At 44.7% G+C, this 27912-nt stretch overlaps 1 protein-coding gene across 2 annotated transcripts in view; it reads left to right on the top strand.

Annotated features, from left to right (window-relative positions):
• LOC140466628 (serine/threonine-protein kinase 33-like) overlaps positions 1-27912 on the top strand; it is a 101545-nt gene that overhangs the window by 50939 nt on the left and 22694 nt on the right. For both annotated transcript variants that reach the window (XM_072562073.1, XM_072562072.1), the window contains exons 3-5: positions 896-1009; positions 7158-7262; positions 26145-26283. In XM_072562073.1, the coding sequence (XP_072418174.1) occupies positions 896-1009; positions 7158-7262; positions 26145-26283 (358 nt within the window). The remainder of the gene's footprint in view (positions 1-895; positions 1010-7157; positions 7263-26144; positions 26284-27912) is intronic.

Genomic DNA, 27912 nt, shown 5'->3' with positions numbered 1-27912 from the left:
CTCAGCTCTACTGCAAAAGTGCGTGGATGGATTGATTACCACTCCTCAGTATCGATATTTTTAATTGACCTACCCCCCGAGGTTTTTTTTAGATTACTTACAGTGTGGAAACAGGCCCTTCGGCCCAACAAGTCCACACCGCCCCGCCGAAGCACAACCCACCCATACCCCTACATCTACCCCTTACCTAACACTACAGGCAATTTAACATGGCCAATTCACCTGACCTGCACATCTTTGGAGTGTGGGAGGAAACCGGAGCACCCGGAGGAAACCCACGCAGACACGGGGAGAACGTGCAAACTCCACACAGTCAGTCGCCTGAGGTGGGAATTGAACCCGGGTCTCTGGCGCTGTGAGGCAGCAGTGCTAACCACTGTGCCACCGTGCCGCCCACTGTTGTGAGACACCTGTATAGTAGGTGGGGCTTCACAGAATCCCTACAGTATGGAAGCAGACCATTCGGCCCAGCAAGTCCACATCTATCCTCTGAAGAGCATTCCACCCAAACCCATACTCCCACTCTTTCCCTGCAATTCCCAAGGCTAACCCACCCAGCCTGCACGCTTTGGGCAATTTAGCAAGGCCAATCCACCTAACCTGCACAACTTTGGACTATGGGAGGATGTGCAAACTCCACACAGCCAGTCACCCAAGGGTAGAATTGAATCAGGGTCCCTGGTCTTGTGACGCACAGTGCTAACCACTGAGCCACCGTGCCAACGAGAACCAAGGCCTCCTGGCTCAGAAATATGTTCATGTATATATATCCTGACTGAATTGTGTCACTTAAAATATAGGTTACACATGATCTTCATGGCTGTGAGTTTTTTTTAAGGACTGTTGCATGAACTGTCAACTGTCAATCACAACATCTCTTTCAATTGCCTTCCAGCTGATCTATCAGTTTGGACGCAATCTGGGGAAAGGCAGCTTTGGTGTTGTTGTCCAGGCAACACACATCTCCACAGACACAACATGGGCCATCAAGAAACTGAACAAGGAAAAGGTAACATTCTTCCTAAAAGAAATTGAATCCTCCACTTGTTTCATGACTCATTAAACTTGGCCTGTGTTGTTTGGGGGGTGGGGAAATGAATGGGGATGTGGAGTAGAGAAAGCTCTCCTCTTCTGCATGATAGAAGGAGAAGTGTGAAGAGAATTCAGATTGATACCCATGTACTGAGCTGCTGCTCCTTGTGTCTGGGCTGTCCAGTTGCCACAGAAGAAACAGTCAGCATTCATACCTGGGCCATGGGAATGTTTAAAAAGTACAGGTAAGGGAAAGTATAGTACTGTACTGTTTATCACCATTAATACTGCAAGAATAATAGGCACAGGATGAATCTGTTAGGCTCAAAGGTTAGAAGAGGGTCATGTAGGATAGGAATTATCTCTTCTGATTCCCATTTCTGCCATTCATAAAATACTATGGGGTAACATGTACTTTTACTGGTATTTAGTAATCATAGTGTGGAAGTAGGCCATTTAGCCCTCCTAAGAGAATCCCAACCCTTCCCTGCTAATCTCCCATTGCACATAATGGGCAATGGACCATAGCCAATTCACCTAACCTGCACATCTTTGGACTGTGGAAGGTAACCAGGGCACCAGTGAGTACATGCAAACTCCCCACAGACAGTTGCCTGAAAGCTGGAATTGAACCTAGGCTCTGGTGTTGTGAGGCAGCAGTGCTAACCACCAAGCCACCATGCCACAACATTTTTCAGACTATCAGAAGATTTCAGATATTTTGGGGGAGATTATCTAAGTTCCTCATTGCCACCAACATGAGTTGGAAGATCATAGAGCCCACAATGCGGCATCATCCAATGCAGTTTAACTCAGCGCCAGCTTTGATGCATGTGATAGGAAGAATTTTCTGAACAGAATATTTAAACATCTTTCTGAGTTAACAAGTAGAAAACATGTGCTTTCTTTTTGCTGTTGTGAAAAACCTCTGGAACTTGTGCTCTATGTTTCTGCACAAACTCATGTGAATCCTTTATTGCCCACCTTCCATATGGTAATGAGACCAGGGCCATAATTACAGCCAGAATTGGAGGAATCTCCAGGTTGGGAGCACTGGCTGCTCAATTTAGTTTGGTCTTTTCATTCCAACAGATATCACAGAACCACAGATTGCTGCGGCATCAAAGGCATATGGGTGGGTATACGAATTGGAAGGGTTTAGAGGGATATGGACCAAATGCTGGAAAATTAGACGAGATTAATTTCAGATTTCTGGTCAGCACAGACGAGTTAGACTGAAGGGTCTGTTTCTGTGTTGTATATCACTATGGGGTCTCTGACACTATAAAAGAGCTATCCAATTCATTCTGTATCCTCACCCTTTCCCCAAAGTTCTGTAAACATTTGTTCTCAGTTGATTTCCCTTTGAAAAGTTATGATTGAACCTGATCTCACCACACTTTTGGGTATTGTGTTCTGGATCAGAAAAAGTTGTTGATATAGAAATCATCCCCTCGTCAAGACTCTGAGCCTTTGCCAATGTATCTTCTGGTCATTTCTTTGGCTATTGGGGACAGTTCTCCTCATTGACTCGAATAAACCTTTTCAAAAATTTGACCGTCTTTATTTGAATATCCTGTCACCTTTTCCACTGTAAGTGGAATAACACAACCTCTCTAGGTTCTGCACATAACCAAAGTTCTTTATTCTTAAGGCCTTGACATCCTTCTTGAAAATATGGTCCTCAGAACTGACCAAAGTATTGGACCTGGGGTTCAAACGAGGATTTATCAATGTTTAACACAAGGCTTCCTACAATGGGAGCAGGACGCCAACTGGGATCACGGGCTGAAACTTTAGGATTTGGGGTCAGAGGCAACAATGTAGTACTGATCCCCATCTCTCACTTTCATAGTTTTTCAATCCTCTGCTTTGATAGCCCTTCTCCTTGCCTTTCCCCAGCTTCTTGGTAGTTCCCAAAGAGGACTGATGACAATTTTCAAACCTCAAATTTGGGGTTAGACTGAAAAGAAAATTCAGGATATTCTTGCTTAGCAGAACACCCTCAACAATCATATCATATTTAATGCTTCTTTCTATACTATACTATACTATACTTTCTATACTTTTAGACTGAAAAGAAAATTCAGGATATTCTTGCTTAGCAGAACACCCTCAACAATCATATCATATTTAATGTTTCTTTCTATACTATCCAAGAATCCCATATGTCTTTCCAACAGCTTTTGTGGGACATCTTGCCTCTTTCAAACATTTGCACATACCAATCACCTGGTCTCTTTATTCCTACAATGCCATTGACATGATACTATTTAGCCAATATTGTCTCTCAGCGTTCATTCAACCGAAATATATCACTTCACAACTTCCTACATGTAAACATATCTTCAATTCTTCCATTCCATTTCACCAGTCTGCCTTTATGCTTCTCAAGCTGGTTATTATAAGGTAAAGCCCCCATAATGCTACTAAACCATAGGGCTCCTCTCCATTAGAGAGAGAGATGACTCATTAAGTAAAACTGATGAGGGTCACCACACCTCAAGTGAGGGGTTTGGTTGGAAAGGAGACTTCTTCATGGCAACCTCAGCCAGTGTGGGAATTGAACCCACGCTGTGGGTACCCCTCTTCATCACAAACCAGACATCTAGCTTACCGACCCCCTCTGCCTATGTGGTTTACTTCATTTCGGAGTTTCATTTACCAGCAAACTTTGAAATTACACCCTCAATGTGCGAGCCCAGGATAATCTATAATTTAAAAAAATCTGGAAAGAAAGCAAGGGAGACTTGAATAAAAATTGAAAGAACTGCAGATGCTGTAAAACAGAAACAAAAATAGAGATTGCAGGAAAAGATCAGCAGATCTGGCAACTCTGTTCTGACCCGAAACGGTAACTCAGATTTCTCTCCGCAGATGCTGCCAGACTTGCTGAGCTTTTCCAGCAATCTCTACTTTTGTTTCAAGGGAGATCTGTACCCTGCTTTGCATGGTGTCATAGAGATGTATAGTATGGAAACAGAGCATTTGGTCAAACCCATCCATGCTGACCAGATATCCCAAATTAATCTAGTCCCATTTGCCAGCATTTGGCCCATATCCCTCGAAACCCTTCGTATCATGTACTCATCGTTGTAATTGAACCAGCCTCCACCACTTCCTCTGGCAGCATATTCCATACATGCACCACCCTCTGTGTGAAAAAATTGCCCCTCAGGTCCCTTTTAAATCTTGCCCCTCTCATCTTAAACCTATGCCCTCTAGTTTTGGACTCCCCCACCCTGGGGAAAAGGCCAAGTCTCTTTACCCCATCCATGCCCCTCATGATTTTATAAACCTCTCTAAGGTCACCTCTCAGCCTCTGATATTCCAGGGAAAATAGCCCTAGTCTATTTAGCCTCTCCCCCATAGCTCAAACTCTCCAAACCTGGCAACATCCTAGTAAATCTTTTCTGAACCCTTTCAAGTTTCCCAGCATCCTTTCTATAGCAGGGAGACCAGAATTGTTGGGATGAGATGAAGTCATGGGATCATTTTTATCCTCAAAGCAGACAGGACCACAATTTGACTGAAAACTGACATCTCTAACCGTGCAGCCCTCCCTCAGGACTCCATTGACGTATCATTCTCAGGATCAGCCATAAATTCTAACCTTGCTCTCAATGCCAATAACCCAAGAACTAATTCTTTAAAAAGATCTCAATTATATTTTCAGCTCTCAAGAGTGGGGTGTCGAAATCACAACTCTCTGACTCAGAGGCAAAACCACCACTGTTAACACAGAATAACACAAGCGTTACAGCACAGAATGAAGCCACTCAGCCCATTTATGTTTGTGCTAGCTCTCCAAAGGAGCAATTCAACTCATGCTATTCCCTGACATCTTCCTGTAGCCCCGCACATCTTCCTTTTCAGATAATAATTCACCTCCCTCTTGAATGTTTCAGTTGAATCTGGCTCCACCACACTAACTGTGTTTTGATTTGCTTATTTTCTCTGCGGCATGGTGGCAACCATTGCTGCCTCACAGCGCCAGAGATCCTAGGTTCAATTCTTGCCTTGGGCAACTGTCTGTGTGGAGTTTGCACATTCTCTCCGTGTCTGCATGAGTTTCCTCCGGGTGCTTCGGTTTCCTCCCACAGTCCGAAGATGTGCAGGTCAGGTGAATTGGCCATACTAAATTGCCCATAGTGTTAGGTGAATGGGTAAATGTAGGGGAATGGATCTGGGTGGATTGCTCTTCAACGGGTTGGTGTGGACTCGTTGGGCTGAAGGGCCTGTTTCCGCACTGTATGTAATCTAATCTTAAAATAGCACCAGAGAGTAGTGACGCTAAACAACACTCATGACAATAAATAAATCAAATCAAATCTCAGGCAGTGCACTCCAGGTCTTGCTGTGTGAAAATATTTCTTCTTTTGCCAAATACTTTAAGTCTGTGCCCTCTCAAAGTCGATCCTTCCATCAGTTGGAATAGATTTCCCTATCTACTCTGTCTGAAGATGTCCGTGATTTTGAATATCTCTTACCAAATTCCCTTTCAACCTTTTCATTTCCACTCTATCTGTAGAACTAAAGTTTCTCCTTCCTGTACTAGTGTTATCACCTACATTTAATTACTTAATGATTAATTCAAACATATCAATAAGGTGCAAGAGCAGGCTTGCTCAACCCTTCAAGCCTATTCTGCCATTCATTAAGACCATGGCCAATCTGCTTTTAATGTCAACTCTACATTCCAGCACATCCCTGATAATCTTTCATCTCTTTGGTCACTGAGAACCAATCTACACTTACCTTAAACATATTTAAATATTCAGCATCTAGAGTCACAGAGGCAAAACGATATTGGTAGCATGGTAGCCCAGTGGTCAGCACTGCTGCCTTCTACAGCCAAGGACTTGGGTTCAATTCCAGCCTTGGGTGACTGTCTGTGTGGAGTTTGCACATTCTCCCTGTATGTGTGTGGGGTTTCCTTTCACAGTCCAAAGATGTGTAGGTTAGGTGAATTGGCCATGCTGAATTGCCTGTAGTATCCAGGGATGTGTAGGTTAGGTGCCTTAGTCAGGAGTAAATGTAGGGGAATGGGTCTGGATGGGTTACTCTTTACAGGGTCAGTGTAGACTTGTTGGGCCAAAGGGCTTGTTTCCACACTGTAGGGATTTTAATTCTATATCACAGAAACAGATCCTTTGGTCCACCTGGCCTATGCCAACCAAATATCCCAACCTAATCTAGTCCCATTTGTCAGCACTTGGCCTAAGTGCCAAAGATTCTCAACTCTCTGAAAAACATTATTTTTCCTCATCATGATCTTAAATGGACAGCCAGTTATTTCTAAACTATGACTCCTAGGTCTAAGTTCTCCCATGAGGAACATGCTTTCAATATCAACCCAGTCAAGTCCCCTCAGGATATATGTGTTTCAATTAAGCCACCTCTGACTCTTAATATGCCAGCGGGATTAGTCAGTGAGTCCGAATTGTATCGAAAAAGTGTGGATGTTTGAGTATGGAAATGCTTAAGATGGATTTTTCTTTGGAACCATCCAGTTGGTCCACAAAAACATTTCCAGTATATCACTGTGTGGGGATGAATTTGGCTTCATTTTGTCAAACTTATTCAATCTATTTAGCAATCATCCACTTGGCTTCCCATTTCCCTGCCCCTTGGTTGCTACTCCTGGTCATAGAATATTATGTGGTAGCATGCAACCTGTACTTTTGCTCGGTATTTGATGTTCCAATATTTCTTCAACACTATGAAAATATTTCAGATACTTTGTGGGAGATTATCTGCATTCTTTATTGTCACCAGCATGCGTTGGAGGTTCATGGATCCCACACCCAGAATTCTAAATCATCCAGGTACCCACTACTCACTGCCAGTTTTGATGCTAGGGTCAATGAATTATCGAACAGTCAACAACTCACAGATCTGCACACTTGGCACCAATACATAATACTTCCAGCAGGAGGCACTGGATAGCATTCACAGGGAGAAACTCTAACATATTTGAATTGTAGGCATCCAAACATCAACTGCACTGTCCCTCCAGTTACCAGACCAGAAAATGAAAAGTTCCTTTCTGTGTGTTGTATCTAAATGATTTGCTGTGATATTTGCTGCAGAGGTTGAACAAGACTCCCATCTTCTCATTTCAGGCTGGGAGCCATGCTGTGAAAATGCTGGAGAGGGAGATTGCCATCTTGAAGATGGTGAACCATGAACATATCATTAAACTAGAAGAAGTTTATGAAACAACAAAGGTAATGGCTTTCTAGCTAAGTACTTAGGAAAACTTGAGCTTTGTATAATATTTACTCAGTACATTCCTCTTGACTGCCATTAATGTTTCTGGTGGTATTGCAACTTGTTTTCATATGTGCCACCTTGAGGGGTCTATCTGCCCTTCATTGATTGATCTTCCTGAAAGGTGAACAGAGGTGGGTGATGGCAGGATTAACAATATACAGGCAGAGGGTATATAAGTCAGTTTACTATAAATTGCATAATTAAATTCAACCTGGTGAACATGATGAACCCATGCTTCTGGCTCCAAATGACATGCTTTTGGCTCCACTCAGTGTATAACTTATTCCTTCTTTACATAGCAGTTGCTTCAGGAGTGAGCTTCAGTTTCTCATCTCACAATATTCAGGATTTACTTACTCATAACTGGGTGCATGCATGAGGTTGATGATACTGGGTGTGTTACAAGGATAGCACCTGACATTTCCACTCTTTGCATCAGAAGTTATTCTAAATTGATGGCCACCCACATCAATGGTTACTTTGGACTCAGTTTATAACATAACCCTTGTTTTTGGAGAGGTTTCTTGAGGCATTGAAAGTTGATTTATATGCTGACATCCACCGTATTAAAGGGTGAGAAAATTCCGTTTTTTTAAAATATTAATTCATGGGATGAGGGTGTCGTTGGTTAGGCTAGGATTTATTGCCCAACCCTAATTGACCAGATGGCAGTTTAGAGTCAACCATAGTGCTCTGGTTCTGAAATCACATTTAGGCCAGACCAGGTAAGGATGGCAGATTTCCTTCCATAAAAGACATTAATGAACCAGTTGGGGTTTTCCTGACAATTGACATTGGTTTCATGATCAGCATTAGACTCTTCAATCCAGCTTTATTTTATCAGATTCAAATTTCACCATTTGCGATGATGGGATTCAAACCTGGGTCCCCAGAACTTTATCTGGGTCTCTGGATTAACAATCCAGTGATGATATCATTATGGTATCACCTTCCTGATATGCCCCAAATTGGCTCCCAGGTGAAGGGAAAGAGGCCACCTGCCTGGAGATAGCCTCCTATGAGGAAACCAGAGGCCTAATACTTCAGGCAGGCTTAGAGGTTTGCCTCAACTCAACTGGAACCACAGTCAGCTCTGGAGGGGTTCAAATCCTCCAATGGTATTCGGGATGATGAAAGCATTTTTTATGTTAAAGTTAAAACCGTTGGAGAGAGAGAATGCTACTCCCTCATTCATCTGCAAAGGCATTCTATTGACTTCCTATTCACAGAATCACAGTATTATCATGGAGCAGCAGGAGTCCATTTGGCCCATCATGTTTGCACCAGCAATGGTACACTAGCTGCCAGAACTCACTTCCTGTCTTTATTTAGACAGCAAGTGCTATTTTGATCAGGAATTGGCCAATTTGAAGAAAGCCATTGCTGAGTGATTGTTCCCAACACAGTGCTTGTTTCTACTAACATTAAACTTCCCGCTTTGCCATCCCCCAGTGTGGAATCCATTTTGTGTGAACATTCAGAATGGTGTTTAACACCACATTGCATTGTTTCAAATCCTGCTTTTCTCAGAGGAATCAAGTTTAATTACTTGAATTTAAATTCACCTGAGAAAACCTTCAATTTACTTGGGGGTAAATGCTGGGGATATACTACAGGTTTCCCAACAGCCAGTGGGAGATAGAGGACAGATTATGTAGACAGGTTTTGGAAAGATGTAAAACCAGCAGAGTTGTTGCGGTGGGTGTTTTTAACTTCCCCTATATTGACTGGGCTTGGATGGGGCAAAATTTGTAAGCATTCCTGATGAAGGGCTTTTGCCCGAAACATCGATTTTCCTGCTCCTCGGATGCTGCCTGACCTGCTGCGATTTTCCTGCACTACTCTAACCTTGACTTTAATCTCCAGCATCTGCAGTACCCACTTTCGTCAGAATTTGTAAGGACCATTCAGGAGGGTTTCTTGAGAGAGTATGTAAACAGTCCAACCAGGGAAGGGGTTATACTGGGAGAAAGTGAGGACTACAGATGCTGGAGATCAGAGTCAAAAAGTGTGGTGCTGGAAAAGCACAGCCGGTCAGGCAGCATCCAAGGAGCAGGGCAGTTGACATTTCGAGCATAAACTCTTCATCAGGAAGGGGTTAAATTGTACCTGGTTTTGGGAAATGGGCCTGGCCAAGTGAGTGAAGTTTCAGGAACAGTGACCATAATACTGCGAGTTTTAAGATACCAATGGAGAAGGATAACAATGTGAATGTGATAAATTAGGGAAAGGCAAACTACAATAACATTGGAATGATTTGGAGATGCTGATGCTGGACTGGGGTGTACAAAGTTAAAAATCACACAACACCAGGTTATAGTCCAACAGGTTTAATTGGACTCAGCACTCTGAAAGCTAGTGCCTCCAATTAAACCTGTTCGACTATAACCTGGTGTTGTGTGATTTTTAACTTTGTACAACAATATTAGGCAAGATCTCAAGAATTTTGATTGGAGGTGGCTGTTTGAAGTAAATCTACATCGGACATGTAAGAGTATTTCAAATGGCAACTGATAAAGAGTTCGGGAGCGGTACATTTCTGCGAGAATGAAGGATGCATGAACCTTGGATGACCCGGAATGTTATGACCTTGGTCAAAAAGAAAAAGAAAGCATACGTAAGGTCTAAGAGAATGGGAATGGGAATTGAAGTCCTTGAAGTATATAAGGAAAGTAGCAAAGAACATAAACAAGGAATTAGAAGGACTAAAATGGGTCACAAAAAGTCATTGGCAAACAGGATTAAGGAGAACCCCAAGGTTTCGTATAACAATATAAAAAGCAAGAGAGTTGCCGGGGAAAGGGTTGGTTCACTCAACAAAGGAGGGATTCCATGTGTGGAGCCAAAAGAGGTAGGTGAGGTCTTAAATGAATACTTTGTGCTGGTATTCACCAAAGAGAAGGAATTGGTGGAGGATGATCTCAGGGAAGGGAGTGTGGAATTTCTAAGCCAAGTTGCTATTACAAAGGAAGAGGTGTTAAAAAAATGTAAGTAGATACATCCCTGGGTCCTGATGGGATATATCTCAGAGTATTTAGGTGGCCAGGATAACAAATTGCTGGAGCATTGACAGACAATTTTGTATCCTCTTTGGCCACAGGTGAGGTCCCAGGGGACTGGAGAATAGCCAATGTTGTCCCATTGTTTAAGAAGAGTAGCAGGGATAATCCAGGAAATTACAGCCCTGTGAGCCTCACATCAGTGGCAGCGAAATGTTTGCAAAAGATTCTCAGGGACAAGATGCATTTAGATGCAAATAGATGAATTATTGATAAACAGCATGGTTTTGTGCACAGGAGGGAGTGTCTCACTAACTCGAACAAGATTTTTGAGGAGGTAACGAAGATGATTGATGAGGGAAAAGTGGTTGATGTTGTCTACATGGACTTCAGAAAAGCCTTTGACAAGGTCCCCCATGATAGGCTGATATGAAAGGTGAAGTTGGGGTGAGCTGGCACGATGGATACAGAACTGGATTAGTCATAGGCGACACAGGATAGCGGTGCAAGGATGCTTTTCGGTATGGAGGGCTGTGACTAGTGGTGTTCCACAGGGATCAGTGCTGAGACCTCTGCTGTTTGTGGTCTACATTAATGATTTGGAAGAAAACATAGCTGGTAAAATCAGTACGTTTGTGGATTATTCAAAGATTGATGGAGTTACACCATAGTGAGGAGGATTGTCAGAGGATACAGCAGGATATGGATCAGCTGGAGGTATGGGCAGAAAAATGGCAGATGGAGTTTAATCTGGACTAATGTGAGGTGATGCATTTTGGAAGGTCAAGGTGGAAATTATACAGTGAATGGCAGAACCTTTATGAGTATTAATAAGCAGAGGGATCTTGGTGTGCAGGCCCACAGATCACTGAAGGTGCCAACGCAGGTAGGTAAAGTAGTAATTTAGGCCCATGGCATGCTTGCCTTCATTGGAAGGAGCATTGAGTATAAGGATAGACAAGTTATGCTGCAGCTTTATAGAACTTTAGTTAGGCCACACTTGGAATATTGAATACAGTTCTGGTCACCACACTACCAGAAGGATATGGATGCTTTGGAGAGGGTGCAGAAAAGGTTTATCAGGATGTTGCATGGTAAGGGGAATTTTAGCTATGAAGAAAGGTTGGATAGACTGGGTTTGTTTTCACTGGAACACAGGAGGTTGAAGGGCGACCTGATAGAAGTTTATAAAATTGTGAATGGCATGGATAGAGTGGAAAGTATGAGGCTTTTCCCCAGGGTTTGGGGGGGGTTGGTTAATTACTAGGGGACACAGGTTCAAGGTGTGAGTGGGGGGGGTGGAGTTTAGAAGAGATGTGTGATGCAAGTTTTTCACACAACGTGTGGTGAGTGCCTGGAACACACTGCCAGAGGGGGTGGTGGAAGTAGACACAATAGCAGCAGTCAGGAAAAACCTGGACGAGTACGTGAATAGGAAGGGAATAGAGGGATACAGATCCCGTAAATGAAGACAGTTTTAGTATGGAGGGGCAAAATGTGTCATCGCAGCTTGGAGGACTGAAGTATTGATCTTTGTTCTACTTGGGAATCAATTAAATAAAAGGGGGATGCATTTGAGGAGTAACTCATTGTTTTGCCCTAAACATGGCAACATATCAATCATTTATGATGTTTTGCTGCTGAGAATATAGATGGCAGGTTTGAAACAGCATAGTAACTTCAAATTTTACTGGTTTTCCAGAAATTGGCCAATTACTGATCAAAGGTAGCACTTACTAGCTCAGGACAGTTATCAAGCTCGTGCAACTGCTGTGCCATTAGCTGTTGCAGATGTGATAGGCCATTTTTCTAGTCATATGCATGAAGTCCTAGATTAGATTAGATTACTTACAGTGTGGAAACAGGCCCTTCGGCCCAACAAGTCCACACCGCCCCGCCGAAGCGCGACCCACCCATACCCCTACATCTACCCCTTACCTAACACTACGGGCAATTTAGCATGGCCAATTCACCTGACCTGCACATCTTTGGACTGTGGGAGGAAACTGGAGCACCCGGAGGAAACCCACGCAGACACGGGGAGAACGTGCAAACTCCACACAGTCAGTCGCCTGAGGCGGGAATTGAACCCAGGTCTCTGACGCTGTGAGGCAGCAGTGCAAACCACTGTGCCACCGTGCCGCCCTGACCCTGATATTACAGCATCATAGATACAGTGTTCCTTTTAAAGGCTTCCACAGCGATGTATGTTAGCACCTCACCTATACATTTCAATCATGCACAACTCAGATGATGAGATAGAGAGCCATAGATTCAGTTTTGATAAGAATACAACAGTAGGTGACATTGTAAGCTGTGAAGATGGAAGCATTCAATTACAAGGAGATCTGGGTACTCTTCATATAATGCTGCCCCATTATGTACTATTTCAAATGAAGTTTGTTTTTTTTAGGACTACATGGAGAGGCTGAATAGGCTGGGACTAATTTCTTTGGAGTGTCAGATGTTAAGGAGTGACCTTATAGGGGTTTATAAAATCAAGAAGAGCATGGATACAGTGAATAGCCAAGATCTTTTCCCTAAGGTAGGAGATAAGTTTAAGGTGAGAGGGGAAATATATAAAAGAGACCTAAGGGGCAACTTTTTCACTCAGAGGGTGGTGTGTGTATGGAATGAGCTGCCAGAGGAAGTGGTGGAGGCTGGTCCAACAATAACATTTAAAAGGACTCTGGATGGGTATATGAATAGGAAGGGTTTAGAGGGATATGGACCAAATGCTAGCAGATGGGACTAGATTAATTTAGGATATTTGGTTGGCATGAATGAGTTGGACTAAAGGCTCTGTTTATGTGCTGTACATTTCTAGAGCTTAAAAATGTGTTGCTGGAAAAGCACAGCAGGTCAGGCAGCATCAAAGGAGCAGGAGAATCGATGTTTCGGGCATAAGTTCTTCTTCAGGAATGAGGAGGGTGTGCCAAGTAGGCTAAGATAAAAGGTAGGGAGGAGGGACTTGGGGGAGGGGCGTTAGGAATACGATAGGTGGAAGGAGGTTAAGGTGAGGGTTATAGGCCAGAGAGGGGGTGGGGGCGGAGAGGTCGGGAAGAAGATTGCAGGTCAAGAAGGCGGTGCTGAGAAGGGGTTGGGAGTGAGAAAAGGTGGGGGGAGGGGAAATGAGGAGGCTGGAGAAATCTGCATTCATCCCTTGCGATTGGAGGGTTCCTAGGCAGAAGATGAGGCGCTCTTCCTCCAGACGTCATGTTGCCATGGTCTCACAATGGAGGATGCCAAGGACCTGCATGTCCTTGGTGGAGTGGGAGGGGGAGTTAAAGTGTTCAGCCACAGGGTAGTTGGGTTGGTTGGTGCAGGTGTCCCAGAGGTGTTCTCTGAAACATTCCTCAAGTAGGCGGCCTGTCTCCCCTATGTAGAGGAGGCCACATCGAGTGCAGCGGATGCAGTAAATGATGTGTGTGGAGGTGCAGGTGAATTTCTGATGGATGTGAAAGGATCCCTTGGGACCTTGGAGGGAAGTGAGGGGGGAGGTGTGGGCGCAAGTTTTGCATTTCTTCTGGTTGCAGGGGAAGGTGCCGGGAGTGGAGGTTGGGTTGGTGGGGGGTGTGGATCTGATGAAGGAGTTACGGAGGGAGTGGTCTTTCCGGAACACTGATAGGGGTGGGGGGGGAAATATATCCTTGGTGGTGGGGTCTGTTTGGAGGTGGCGGAAATGACGAAGGATGATACGATGTATCTGGAGTTTGGTGAGGTGGTAGGTGAGGACCAGTGGGGTTCTTTCCTGGTGGCGATTGGAGGGGTGGGGTTCAAGGGTGGAGGAGTGGGAAATGGAGGAGATGCGGTGGAGGGCATCGTCGATCACGTCTGAGGGGAAATTGCGGTCTTTGAAGAAGGAGGCCACTTGGGTTGTTCGGTATTGGAATTGGTCCTCCTGGGAGCAGATGCGGTGAAGGCAAAGGAATTGGGAATATGGGATAGTGTTTTTACAAGGGGCAGGGTGGGAGGAGGTGTAATCTATGTAGTTGTGGGAGTCAGTCGGTTTATAGTAAACGTCCGTGTGGAGTCGGTCGCCTGAGATAGAAATGGAGAGGTCTAGGAAGGGGAGGGAGGAGTCTGAGACGGTCCAGGTAAATTTGAGGTTGGGGTGCAAGGTGTTAGTAAAGTAGATGAACTGTTCAACCTCCTCCTATCGGCGAGGTAGCGCCGATACAGTCATCGATGTAGTGGAGGAAAAGGTGGGGGGTGGTGCCAGTGTAGCTGCAGTAGATGGACTGTTCCACATATCCTACGAAGAGGCAGGCATAGCTGGGGCCCATGCGGGTGCCCATGGCTACTCCTTTGGTTTGGTGGAACTGGGAGGATTGGAAAGAGAAGTTGTTCAGGGTGAGGACCAGTTTAGTCAGTTGAAGGAGGGTGTCAGTGGAAGGGTACTGGTTGGTACGGCGGGAAAGGAAGAAGCGGAGGGCTTTGAGGCCTTTGTGATGGGGGATGGAGGTGTATAGGGACTGGATGTCCATGGTGAAGATAAGGTGTTGGGGGCCGGGGAAGCGAAAATCATCGAGGAGGTGGAGGGCGTGGGTGGTGTCCCGAACGTAGGTGGGGAGTTCTTGGACTAAGGGGGACAGGACCGTGTCAAGGTATGCAGAGATGAGTTCGGTGGGGCAGGAGCAGGCTGAGACAATGGGTCAGCTGGGGCAGTCAGGTTTGTGGATTTTGGGAATTAGGTAGAAACGGGCAGTGCGGAGTTGTGGGACTATGAGGTTGGAGGCGGTGGATGGGAGATCCCCTGAGGTGATGAGGTCTGGGAGATGATGGTTTGGTGGTGGGAGGCGGGGTCATGGTCAAGGGGGCAGTAGGAGGAGGTGTCCGCGAGCTGGCGTTTAGCCTCAGCGGTGTAAAGGTCGGTGTGCCAAACTACCACCGCGCCTCCCTTGTCTGCCAGTTTGATGGTGAGGTTGGGGTTGGAGTGGAGGGAGTAGAAGGCTGCATGTTCCGAGGGTGAGAGGTTGGAGTGGGTGAGAGGGGTGGACAGGTTGAGGCGGTCAATGTCGCGACGGCAGTTGGCTATGAAGAGATCGAGGGCGGGTAAGAGGCCAGCACGGGGTGTCCAGGTGCATGGGGTGTGTTGGAGCCGGGAGAAGGGGTCGTCAGAGGGTGGACAGGCGTCCTGATTGAAGAAGTAGGCGTGGAGGCGAAGGCGGTGGAAAAAATGCTCGATGTCTCACCACGTGTTGAATTCGTTAATCCGGGAGCATAGGGGGATGAAGGTGAGGCCTCTGCTGAGGACTGCTCTTTCATCCTCAGAGAGGGGAGGTCTGGAGGGATGGTGAAAATACGGCAGGGCTGGGAGCTAGGACCTGGTGTGGGAGTGGGGGCGGGGTTAGCCGTCGGGGCGGGGATTGGTGTGGGGGTGGGATCGGCGTGGGGGCGGGGTTAGGCATGGGGGCTGAGACGCATGCGGCTTGGTCGTTGTGCAGGCGAGGAAGTAGATCTGGCGATGGCAACTCCGGGGACGGAAGTGGCTGCGGCGATAGCAGAAACGGTGTTGTTCCCGGTGGTTGTGGACCCCATGGAGGCCGTGGATCTGTCGGCGATGGTCTTCCTGGCGATCGTGGAGGCGGTTGTCTGGGCTGCGATCGTTGAGGCTGCATGGTCAGTGGGGGCAGAAGTGACTTAATGGTTCGTGGCAGCGGTTGCTGCAGCAGTCGCATGGTTAATGGCGACCGAGCGCTTCCGGAGGCCTATGGAACATGTTGAGGAATCCGGAGTGTGGAGGTAAGTACATGAAAGTTTTTGGTACTTACTATCTTTAATTTCCGATATGGCTAGGATGAACTGTTTGTTTAGTGTATGGATTTTTCTGTGGATGAAGAAGAGTAGAGGACCTTTACAGGTCTGTGAGAGAGTTGTCCTGAGCTGGGATAGGGCTGAGTGCAGGGAAAAGAGAGACAGAGTGGTGTAAGAGAGAGACAGACAGAGTGGGAAAGTAGAAAGAGAGACATGAGAGACTGAAGTCTGTGCAACCCGCAGGGATTTAAACATAAGGCAGAAGCACCCAGCAAACAGTGGTAGGGAGCTTGCTGCAGCAAAGAGATCATAGAGTCACACAGCATGGAAACAGGCCCTTCAGCCTGACTTGTCCATCCTGACCTGGTTTTCTAAACCCAACTGGTTCCATTTTCCTGCATTATCCCTCTCAACCTTTCCTATCCAGGTACCTGTCCATATGTTTCTTAAATGTTGTAATTGTACCTGCCTCTACCACTTCCTCTAGCAGCTTGTTCCATAGGTGCACTACGCTCTGTGTGAAAACATTACCCCTCAGGTCCCTTTAAAGTTTTTCCCCTCTCACCTTAAACCTATGCTGTCTAGTTTTGGAACCCCCCCTCCCCAGAGGAAAAGACCCCGCCACTCACCCTATCAAGAGATCAAGAGAATTCATCAACCTAGCAATAAAGTCAGATGCATTAAAACGTTTCAAAGCAGGAGAATGAGAATGCAATATTGCTCGAATGTTTGGGATAACCCCTACAACAGTGAGAACAATCGAGTCAATGAAAATCAAAGCAAATTACTCCTCCAAGTGCTGAGAGGGTGAGTCAACTTAGATACAGCACCATGTAGTCACGGAAAGATTCTTGGCAGCCTGGATCGAAGGCCAAAACCAGTCAAAGAGCCTCTCAGTGTCAAGGTCACTGAAGAACAAACCAAAACCCTGAATGAGGCCTTACAGAGGTCTCAGTGGGTTAGTTTCCATGCTTGTTGTGAATGGTTTGACCATTTCATGAATTATTGTTGTCTACGCAATATGAAAGTGTCTAGTGAAGAGGTTAGTCTGTCACTAGGCTGAACAAATTCATGCCCAATTGAAGACAGTCATTAAAGAAGGTATCTACTAACCAAAGCAAGGTTTTAACAGTGCTGAGATGAGACTTGGCTAGAGATAAAAATCCCAGTGAACATATAATTCAAAACAGGAGATGGTTGGCCAGAAATTAAAGCTATTAAACATCATTTACTTGACAGGAACATGGCAGGAGATGTAAAGATACTGCCCTGAGGGCTATACATCTGAAATACCATGAGCACTGAAGAGCCACTCTAAGAAATATCTGCCATCCAATATAACACTCAAACAAGAAAGCCTGGATGATGGACATGCATTTTCAGGATTTGCTTTCTCTGTGTTCTCTCCCTGTTGGGAAGGCATATTGTGCCAGAGAAAATATAACCATCAATTGAAATGTCTGAAAACATGTACATGATTTACCTTCCACCCAACACCAACTATGCATTATTTATTAACCCTTTGGATACTAGTATGGAAAGTCACCTACCCAAATAATGAAAGTTAGGTGTCATTGCAGACATTGCAGACGATAGCATAAAAAGACAAAGGGATATTGATATGCTAGATGAATTGGCAAAACTGTGGCAGATGGTGTTCAATATCAGCAAGTGAGCTTATTCATTTTGGACTGGAAAAGGATAGAACAAAATACTTTCTGGACGGTATTAAGGTATATCCACTGGATGTCCAAAGATTGGGGATTCAGGTGCATAGATCTTTAAAATCCCATAAATAAGTGCAGAAAATAATCAAGAAATGGAATGCTGGCCTTTATATCTAGAGGACTGGAGTACGAGGATGCAGAAAGTATGCTGCAGTCGCACAAAACCCTGACGTAACCTCACTTGGAATACTGTGAGCAGATCTGGGCATCACGTCTTAGGAAGAATATATTGGCCTTGGAGGCAGTACAGTGTAGGTTTACAAGAATGATGTCTGGAGTTCAGGGGTTGGGTGATAAGGAGAGATTACACAAATTAGCTGTTTCTCTAGAACTTAGAAGGTTAAGGGTGATCAGATCAAAGTCTTCAAGATATTCTCAGGAAAAGACAGAGTAGATAAAGATAAATTACTTCCACTGGTGGGGGATTCTAGAACTGGGGGACATGGTCTGAGAATTAGCATCAGATCGTTCAGGAGAGATGTTAGGAAGCACTCTACACACAGAGGGCGGTAGATGTTTGGAATTATCTTCCACAAGTGGCAGTTGATGCTAGATCAGTTGTTAATTTTAAATCTGAGATAGATACAATTTTTGTTAAGCAAACATTAAAAGATGCGGGCCAAAGGCAGGTATATGAAGTTAGACCACAGGTCAGCCATGATCTCATTGAAAGGTGGAACAGACTCAGGGGCTGAATGGCCTACTCCTGTTAAAGAGTCACAGAGATGTGCAGCACAGAAACAAACCCTTCAATCCAACCCGTCCATGCCGACCAGATATCCCAACCCAATCTAGTCCCATTTGCCAGCATTTGGCCCATATCCCTCTAAACCCTCCCTATTCATGTACCCATCCAGATGCCTTTTAAATATTGTAATTGGACCAGCCTCCACCACATCCTCTGGCAAATAATTCCATACACACACCACCCACTGTGTGGGAAAGTTGTCCCTTAGGTCCCTTTTATATCTTTTCCATCTCATCTTAAACCTATGCTCTTTAGTTTTGCACTCTCCTATCCTTGGAAAAAGACCCTGGATATTTACCCTGTCCATGCCCCTCGCGATTTTATAAATCTCTATAAGGTCAGCCTCTGATGCTCTAGGGAAATCAACCCCAGCCTATTCAGCTTCTCCCAATAGCTAAAATCGTCCAACCCTGGCAACATCCTTGTAAATCTTTTGTACACCTTTCAAGTTGAACAACATCTTTCCTATAGCAAAGAGACCAGAATTGAATATAGTATTTCAAAAGTGGCCTAACCAGTGTGCTGTATAACTGCAGCATGACATCCCAACTCCTATAACTCAATGCAATGACTAATAAAGACAAGCATACCAAACACCTTTTTCATTACCCTGTCTACCTGTGACTGCACATTCAAGGAACTATGAACCTGCATGCCAAGGTCTCCATTTTGCAACACTCCCCAAGACCATACTATTAAGTATATATGTCCTGCCCTGATTTGCCTTACCAAAATGCAACACGTCTCATTTATGTAAATTAAACTCCATCTTCCACTTCTTGGCCCATCTGATCAAGATCCCTTTGTGCTCTGAATTAACCTTCTTCACTGGTTAAAATCAAATTACTGCGGATGCTGGAATGTGAAACCAAAAGAGAAAATGCTGGAAAATCTTTGCCAAAGCTGACAAAGGGTCAGTTAGACTCGAAACGTCAGCTCTTTTCTCTCCTTATAGATGTTGCCAGACCTGCTGAGATTTTTCCAGCATTTTCTCTTTTGGTTAACTTTCTTTACTGTCCACTATACCTCCAATTTTGGTGCCATCTGCAAACTTACTAACCATTCCTCCTATATTCACATCCAAATAATTTATATAAATGACAAAAAGCAGGGGACTCACATTGATCCTTGGGACACGCTGCTGGTTGCAGGCCTCCAATCTGAAAAGCAACCCTCTACCACCATCTTCTGTCTCCTACCTTCAGGTCAATTTTGTATCCAAATGGCTACCTCCCCCTGGATTCCATGTGATCAAACCATGCTAACCAGTCTACCATGCAGAACTTTGCTGAACACCTTGCTGAAGTCCATATAAAGAAAATGTCTACCACTTGCTTCATCAATCTTGTTTTTCACATCTTCAAAAAACTCAATCAGGTTGGTGAGGCACAATTACTCTTAGTGTTCCTAGGTTCCAAAGATAGACTCCATGGATCAGGGAGCCACACAGCCATCCAAAGCTTACTATCCATGTCATACTTTCACCCATTTAATCAAGACAATAAATGGTGAGAATGCACCATCAGTCAGGGGGTTTGAGCATGCATACAACATTTTCAAAGCGATCGACAATTGCAATGGTGCATGGGATGAAACCTTATCATCGTGTCTCAGTGGCAAAAGAGATTCTCGTGACCGTGTTCCCGTGGTTCAGTGTGAAATCATGACCATGGCAATGGAGGCTGGTTTTGATGAACTGAACAAGGCTGATGTGGTGAAATTGTTTTAAATCCATGGAGCGACATTGTCCACTGAGGACTTCAGGCAGCTAAGGAATCCATGATCTGAAGAAGACTGTGCCAGAATACCAACCCCTCGAATGCTGTCGGCAAAGAGTGTTGGCGAGAGGTTTCCAACTCGGGGAAGAAGCACTGAACATCCTCGCAGAAGATAACCCAAACAGAGTGCACAGTGCCCAAATGGACAGAATGATAAATTGTAGCATTAATGATTACAGAGTGACCTGGCAGGAGATGTGAAGGTAAACTATTTAACAATCCATGGATATCCTTCTTAAGCAAATATAATTTTTTTAAAAACTGTATCTCTGCTATATTCAGTCGTAGAATCATACAGCAGGGCAGCAAACCCCTCAGTCCAACACGTCCAATGATTTATTTCATTTTGTAAGTGATTTCAGTTTGTAATGCACATGTATTTTACAGGACTTCCAGGCAAGATAACATCTGAAGGAATCTAACTTTGGCTTTAACGTCAATTCCCGTGGGCCCCCTGGTGCACTTAAAATCATTTCACTTAAAGTAGCAATGCTCAGGAACAGTGACCCAATGTTAAATGAGGACTACCTGTAGTTATCGATTCAGTTTTCAGGCCAAACTGTGTTAGGTGAATTTAGGTGTGAACAAGTGTGCACTTTGGACTGAAGGAAGACCAGAAAACCTTCCAAATAGTGAAAAGTTAGAAGCAGTGAAGACCGAAAGAGACTTAAGGCTCCATGAACATTGATTTTAAAAATCTCCAGAAGGTATAAGGGATAATCTATTAGAATACTGGGTTCACATCAATATATGAAAAAAGGAATCATGGTCCAGCCAGACAAAGGTTTAAGTGGAGCAAATGGAGTACAGGAGTATTCCATGGAGTAGTGTATTTAGGGAATGACACTGCAGGAATAAGGGAGAGCAGCACTGTTTTACTCCAATGAGGAGATTGTATACTGGGATTGTATCCCCTGGATTGAAGAAGATTAAGAGTGATTCTATCAAAAGTTTGGGGAACGGAATTTTTGTCTTTGGAACCTATTCCCATGGTTGAGGATTTTTAAAAATCAATTTAGGGCCAGACCTTTCAGAAATTAAGTTAGGAAACACTTCTATGTGTATCAATGACAGCAGTTTCAACTCTGGTCTATTATTCATTTAAATTTGCAATTGATAGATTTCAGTTAAGCAAAATTATGAAGGAATATAGAGCAAAGGCAGATATAAAGTTAGGATATAGTTCTAATGAGGATCTGACTGAATGTCAGGGGAGGATCTGGGACTGAATGGTTGCCCCCTGCTAGTGGCATGTTTCCTTCAATGGTTCCAAGACCAATTTGCACCCCACTTAAAATAATAACTGGAGAATTTTGCCATTTCAATGTAGCTTTCCGCACAAATAAAAGTTCTCGCCAAGGAGATGAACGCAAGGGTTACAGAAAAAAATCGTTGAACTTAGTACGTTCTATCTAATGGCCAAGAAAACAAATCACTTTGTTTAAAATGTGAGCATTGTTTCAAAATGGAATCACTTGCTCTAATGAGCTTAATACGGAGCAACGTTACAAAACATGATTAAGCATTGACGCAAGCCCATCTGTCTTCTTAAAAGGAGCTACTATAATTTCCAGAATCTGTGTAACTAGTAGTTCAAAGTCATGTCGCCCTGCACTCTATCTGGGCAATCTTGAAATACAGTTTGGAAGACGGAATACTTCCCTTCGCCTCTCTCTCTCTCTCTGTAAATTTCCACAGCTCTTCGCTAATCTTTTGAATTCAAAGCAACTCCAGTTTTCGCTTATTCAATTTCATTCTTTCAAAATTAATAGTCCACAAACTACTTAATTTCAGATACAAACCTATATAATTCTCAATGTTATTTAGGGAGAAGCTTTCTTCTTCAGAGGCTGTGTGACAGGGGGGGACTCTGCACCAGGTTGGGGGGAACTGGGGGGAACTGGGGACTGGGAGTGAAACAGCATCAGGAATGCCACGTGGAGCTGAGTGGAAGCATGCTAATGTCACTGGGCTCATAATCTAAAGTCACAAACTGTTTGGAGGATACAACAGGTTCAAATCCACTACAGCTAATCAAAATAAATTAATAAAATCTGGTATTGAAGCTAGCTTCCGTAATGTTAACCATTAGACTAGAGCTTGCAATCATTGATTGCCTAGATCTAGTTAGTTAGTCACTGAATCATCTGTCCTTTTGGGAAGGGCACCTGCCATCCTTACCTGGTTTGGCCTACATGTTTTTGACTCTTAACTTCCATCTGAAATGGCCGATGGGCATTAGAGAGACGACAACAAATGATGGCCTTACCAGTTAATCCTACAGGGAGAAAGTGAGGACTGCAGATGCTGCAGGTCAGAGTCAAAAGGCGTGGTGCTGGAAAAACACAGCAGGTCAGGCAGCATCCGAGGAGCAAGAGAGTCAACGTTTCGAGCATAAGCTCTTCATCAGGAATGAATGAATGCTCGAAACATCGACTCTCCTGCTTCTCAGATGCTGCCTGACTGGCTGTGCTTTTCCAGCACCACACTTTTTGAGAATTATGCCTCCACCTCATGAAAGAACAAAAGAAAAAGCAAGTCTAGTTGATTACTGCAATTCCTATTCACCATTGCATCCAATATCCTGAAACTATACTTCTGCAGAACTCTGTTCTTGCCTAGGTCTAAGTCAAAGACTTGTGTAAACCACTTATAGAAAGCTACAGAGCAAGGTTTAGTTTTCCTCAGGTTACCCAACTCCTTGTATTGTGGAACACATTAAATATACTCCAAAGATTTATAAAGTCATTTGACTAAGAAAGAGAGAAGTAAGTCAGTCATAGTGACAGTTAAGTACTCTCAGTGAAATATAACTGCAGTCTGAAGAGATTGGCCAAACTTAGCAGCTTAATTTAAACAGTTTAAACCACGATGTGCCAGTGCTCTTATTGTTAGTAGGATCAGTAGGAGGGCACCTTATCACTGTGAGGCTGACCTTGCCAGTATATTTCCAGCACCTGCCTACAGATGGCATTGTAGTCAATGTTACAAGGTAAGCCAAGTGGACCTCATAGAATTGAATTCCCTGATTGGGGCTGTTAATCTGGTCCAATCAGGGAGCCCTGGCTGACAGATATAAACAGGAGGGAACTGGAAGGGGCATGGGGTGGACAGAGAGCCGGAAGGTGGGAAGGGGCGGGCTACCTTAGAGTGGTCGGAAGGTGGGAGGGGCGGGGGCTTGCTGGGTCTGTATTGTCTGCACTTTTGTATGTAACAGTATTGTCTAATGTACAATGTCATTGTCGCTGTCTTTTATATGTGGAACTGGGATTTGGGGTTTGTCCTCATCTCCCTGTAAACTGGTTGAACGGTAGGGTTTGGGGCCTGGTTTTGCTGTTGCTCTCCCTTGTAAAATTGCTGTTGTGTACAGCTGTAAATGTTAACTGTTTTTTATAAACTGTCTCGTAACTGTTTAATAAAATAAAAAAAAAATAAAATAAACAGGAGGGTCAGAGGTTCTGCTCACACAGAGAGCTGGTTCTAAGGGAGTTTAGATTACTTACAGTGTGGAAACAGGCCCTTCGGCCCAACAAGTCCATACCGACCCGCCGAAGCGCAACCCACCCATACCCCTACATGTACCCCTTTTTACCTAACACTACGGACAATTTAGCATGGCCAATTCACCTGACCTGCACATCTTTGGACTGTGGGAGGAAACCGGAGCACCCGGAGGAAACCCACACAGACACAGGGAGAATGTGCAAACTCCACACAGTCAGTCGCCTGAGTCAGGAATTGAACCCAGGTCTCTGGTACTGTGAGGCAGCAGTGTTAACCACTGTGCCACCGTGCCACCCTTGAAAGTGTCATGGTCTCTCCACCTGTAGATAAAGGGTGACTTGGTGACAGGTTATTGGCGTCTGTAGAAGGGGAATGGTTGATCACAATTCCCAGTCATGAGTCCCTCAACCCAGCCTCTTCATCTGAAATGAGGGCTTGAGATTTGTTTCTACATTGAAATGTTAAGAAATGAAAGGTCGCGGAATGAGTCTGGGAGGCTTACTCTTCGGAGGCTCGGTGTGGACTTGTTGGGCCGAATGGCCTGTTTCCACACTGTAGGGATTCTATGATTGAAATCTGCCCTGTGCTTTTTTAGGTATCAGCCACTGCTGAAAAGAAAGCCCTCAACCAAGTTATCAGTGTCCCTAACCCACGCGCAAATTGGCCTTGCTCAACTGGTTAAATTTGCAGCTTTGTTAGGTCCATAAGTTGGGGTAAAACAATTTTACCATCGACCTTCAGTAACACACCGCTGCTGTCACACAATTCACTGGATGAGATGAGAGTGTTTTGAATGTGAGGCTCAAGGGCATGGCTGGCTTCTGCATCAATGAGGTAATGCTACATGCATCCATTCTGTCCTCCAGAATGATCAGACTGATTCCTTAGATTGCAGGATTGACACATGTAGAGAGAAAAGATTGGATAGAACTATATTCACTGGAGTTCAGAAGAATGAGGAAGGGACCTCCGAGAAACCTATAAAACTCTAACAAGATTAGCAGCGCAAATGCAGGAAGGATATTCCTGATGATCACTGAGTCCAAAACCATGGGTCACACTCTAAAGATACGGGGTATGCCCTTTAGGATTTAGATGAGGAGAAATTCCTTTACTCAGGGCATGGTGAGCCTGCAGAATTCTCTGCCATACAAAATGGTTGAGGCCAAAACATTGAATGTGTTCAAGAGGGAGTTAGATATAAGGCTTAAGGCTAAAGAAATCAATGGGTTTGTGGAGACAGCAGTAAGATGGCACTGATTTGGATGATCCGCCATGATTGTATTGAATGGTGGATGAATCAAGGTCCAAATGGCCCACTCCTGCTCTGATTTTCTAAGTTTCTATATTTTCCTGCCTTGCTATTCGGAGTCATGAGTAGAAAATTAAGTGAATTTCACATGACTGTTTCCATTCGATCTTCCAACAAGGAAGAAGGGTTTGAGGATGTAATATCAGCAACTGGAGATATTGGGAGAAAGTGAGGACTGTAGATACTGTAGAGTCGGAGTTGAAAAGTGTGGCTTATGCCCAAAACTTTAACTCTCCTGCTCCCCTGATGCTGCCTGACCTGCTGTGCTTTTCCGGTGCCACACTTTTCAACTGGTGATTTTGGCCCTGTCTTTATCATGGTGTCAGATAGATATAATTTTATGCAGAAGCAGTAAAACACAATGGAGTTGGTGTGATCCACCATCACAATAACATGCAACAAGCACGTGATTTCTGATGGTTGCTGTTCTCACCTGTGTTAGCCAGGGAGGGTAGTGAGCAGAGGGAAGAAGGGTGACTGAGTCACTTACTGAACCAACCCTCCTTTCACTCAGCTGATTAATGCAAGATCCATTTGGACAAATGCCTTGGAATGGGTTATCTACCCACCCCGTAGTGTTAGTGATGAAAATGTGACTTGAAAGGTAATGATCTTTAAAATAATGCATGCAACGGTGGCAGAGTCAATCCACTCTTTTTATAATGTAGTAGATTTAAGAAACGGTTTGTAATTTGCTGTTTGACTCATGAACCCACCATCCATCACATACCTTGCTTCAGAGAATCAACTCCTGGGTTAGAATCCAATCCTACCCAATGAGTTAATATCTCCTGTCTGTGCTGGTGGAAACTTCCCAAGTGAAACTACTTCTGGCAGTGTATAAAAGATAGTCAATTGTCTTTCTGACTCACTCACTGAGAGGATTGTTTCACATTCTGCACATTCACTAGGTGACATCAAAATGTGTGACTTTATTGGCTCTGTGACTCTACAAATACAACCGTTAACCAAAGACCTACTGTTCTTCTCCAATTCTCCTGTCTGATTTAGAAAGTCTATCTTGTCATTGAATTCTGTGAGCTTGGGGAGCTGAAGGGCATTCTGGAAGAAAAAGGCCATCTGAGTGAGTCTGAAACAAAACACATCATATCCAGCTTGGCCAGCGCTATCTTTTACCTCCACAAGAACGGTAAGATGTCCTGCGTTACATTAATGGATATGGCATTGTAGCTAATACTTACTGTTCTGTTCATTTATACTGGTTATCTACAACTGGTCAAACACAAGTTCCTTATTTGCGCTTCCTATTAGAAATATCAGATAGGAAATGTGACAATTCTACAATATGACAGTCAATTCATTTAGTACACATCTTGAGTCATTATTAAGGTGTATGTTGTATGTTTGTTACAAAATGTTGCATTAATTTCCAACTCAATCTACCATGCAAACTTATGCCAACATTGTGACACATCTCACATGTTCAATATATCCTTGGGTTAGTAGTGCATACCTCAACACGGTCCTGTCCCCCTTAGTCCAAGAACTCGCCACCTACGTTCGGGACACCATACGCCCTCCACCTCCTCCATGATTTTCGCTTCCCCGGTCCCCAATGCCTTATCTTCACCATGGACATCCAGTCCCTGTACACCTCCATCCCCCATCACAAAGGACTTAAAGCCCTCCGCTTCTTCCTTTCCCGCTGTACCAACCAGTACCCTTCCACTGACACCCTCCTTCAACTGACTGAACTGGTCCTCACCCTGAACAACTTCTCTTTCCAATCCTCCCACTTCCTCTAAACCAAAGGAGTAGCCATGGGCACCCGCATGGGCCCCAGCTATGCCTGCCTCTTCGTAGGATATGTGGAACAGTCCATCTTCCACAGCTACACTGGCACCACCCCCCACCTTTTCCTCCACTACATCGATGACTGTATCGGCGCTGCCTCGTGCTCCCACGAGGAGGTTGAACAGTTCATCCACTTTACCAACACCTTCCACCCCGATCTCAAATTTACCTGGACCATCTCAGACTCCTCCCTCCCCTTCCTAGACCTTTCCATTTCCATCTCGGGTGACCGAATCAACACGGACATTTACTATAAACCGACCGACTCCCACAGCTACATAGACTACACCTCCTCCCACCCTGCCCCCTGTAAAAATGCCATCCCATATTCTCAATTCCTTCTTCTTCGCCGCATCTGCTCCCAGGAGGACCAGTTCCAAAACCGTACCACCCAGATGGCCTCCTTCTTCAAGGACCGCAATTTCCCCCCGACGTAGTCGACGATGCCCTCCACAGCATCTCTTCTACTTCTCGCTCCTCCGCCCTTGAGCCCCGCCCCTCCAACCACCACCAGGACAGAACCCCACTGGTCCTCACCTACCACCCCACCAATCTCCATGTCCAGCGTATCATCCGTCGTCATTTCCGCCACCTCCAAACGGACCCTACCACCAGGGACATATTTCCCTCCCCTCCCCTATCAGCGTTCTGAAAAGACCACTCCCTCCGTGACTCCCTTGTCAGGTCAACACCCCCCCACCAACCCAACCTCCACTCCCGGCACCTTCCCCTGCAACTGCAAGAAATGTAAAACCTGCGCCCACACCTCCCCCCTTACTTCCCTCCAAGGCCCCAAGGGATCCTTCCATATCTGCCACAAATTCACCTGCACCTCCACACACATCATCTATTGCATCCGCTGCACCCGATGTGGCCTCCTCTATATTGGGGAGACAGGCCGCCTACTTGCGGAACGTTTCAGAGAACATCTCTGGGACACCCGGACCAACCAACCCAACCACCC

Source organism: Chiloscyllium punctatum, chromosome 44 (assembly GCF_047496795.1).
Source record: "Chiloscyllium punctatum isolate Juve2018m chromosome 44, sChiPun1.3, whole genome shotgun sequence".
Lineage (NCBI taxonomy): Eukaryota > Metazoa > Chordata > Chondrichthyes > Orectolobiformes > Hemiscylliidae > Chiloscyllium > Chiloscyllium punctatum.
The sequence above is the reverse complement of the archived record's forward strand: the minus strand, read 5'-3'. Positions and strand labels throughout refer to the sequence as shown.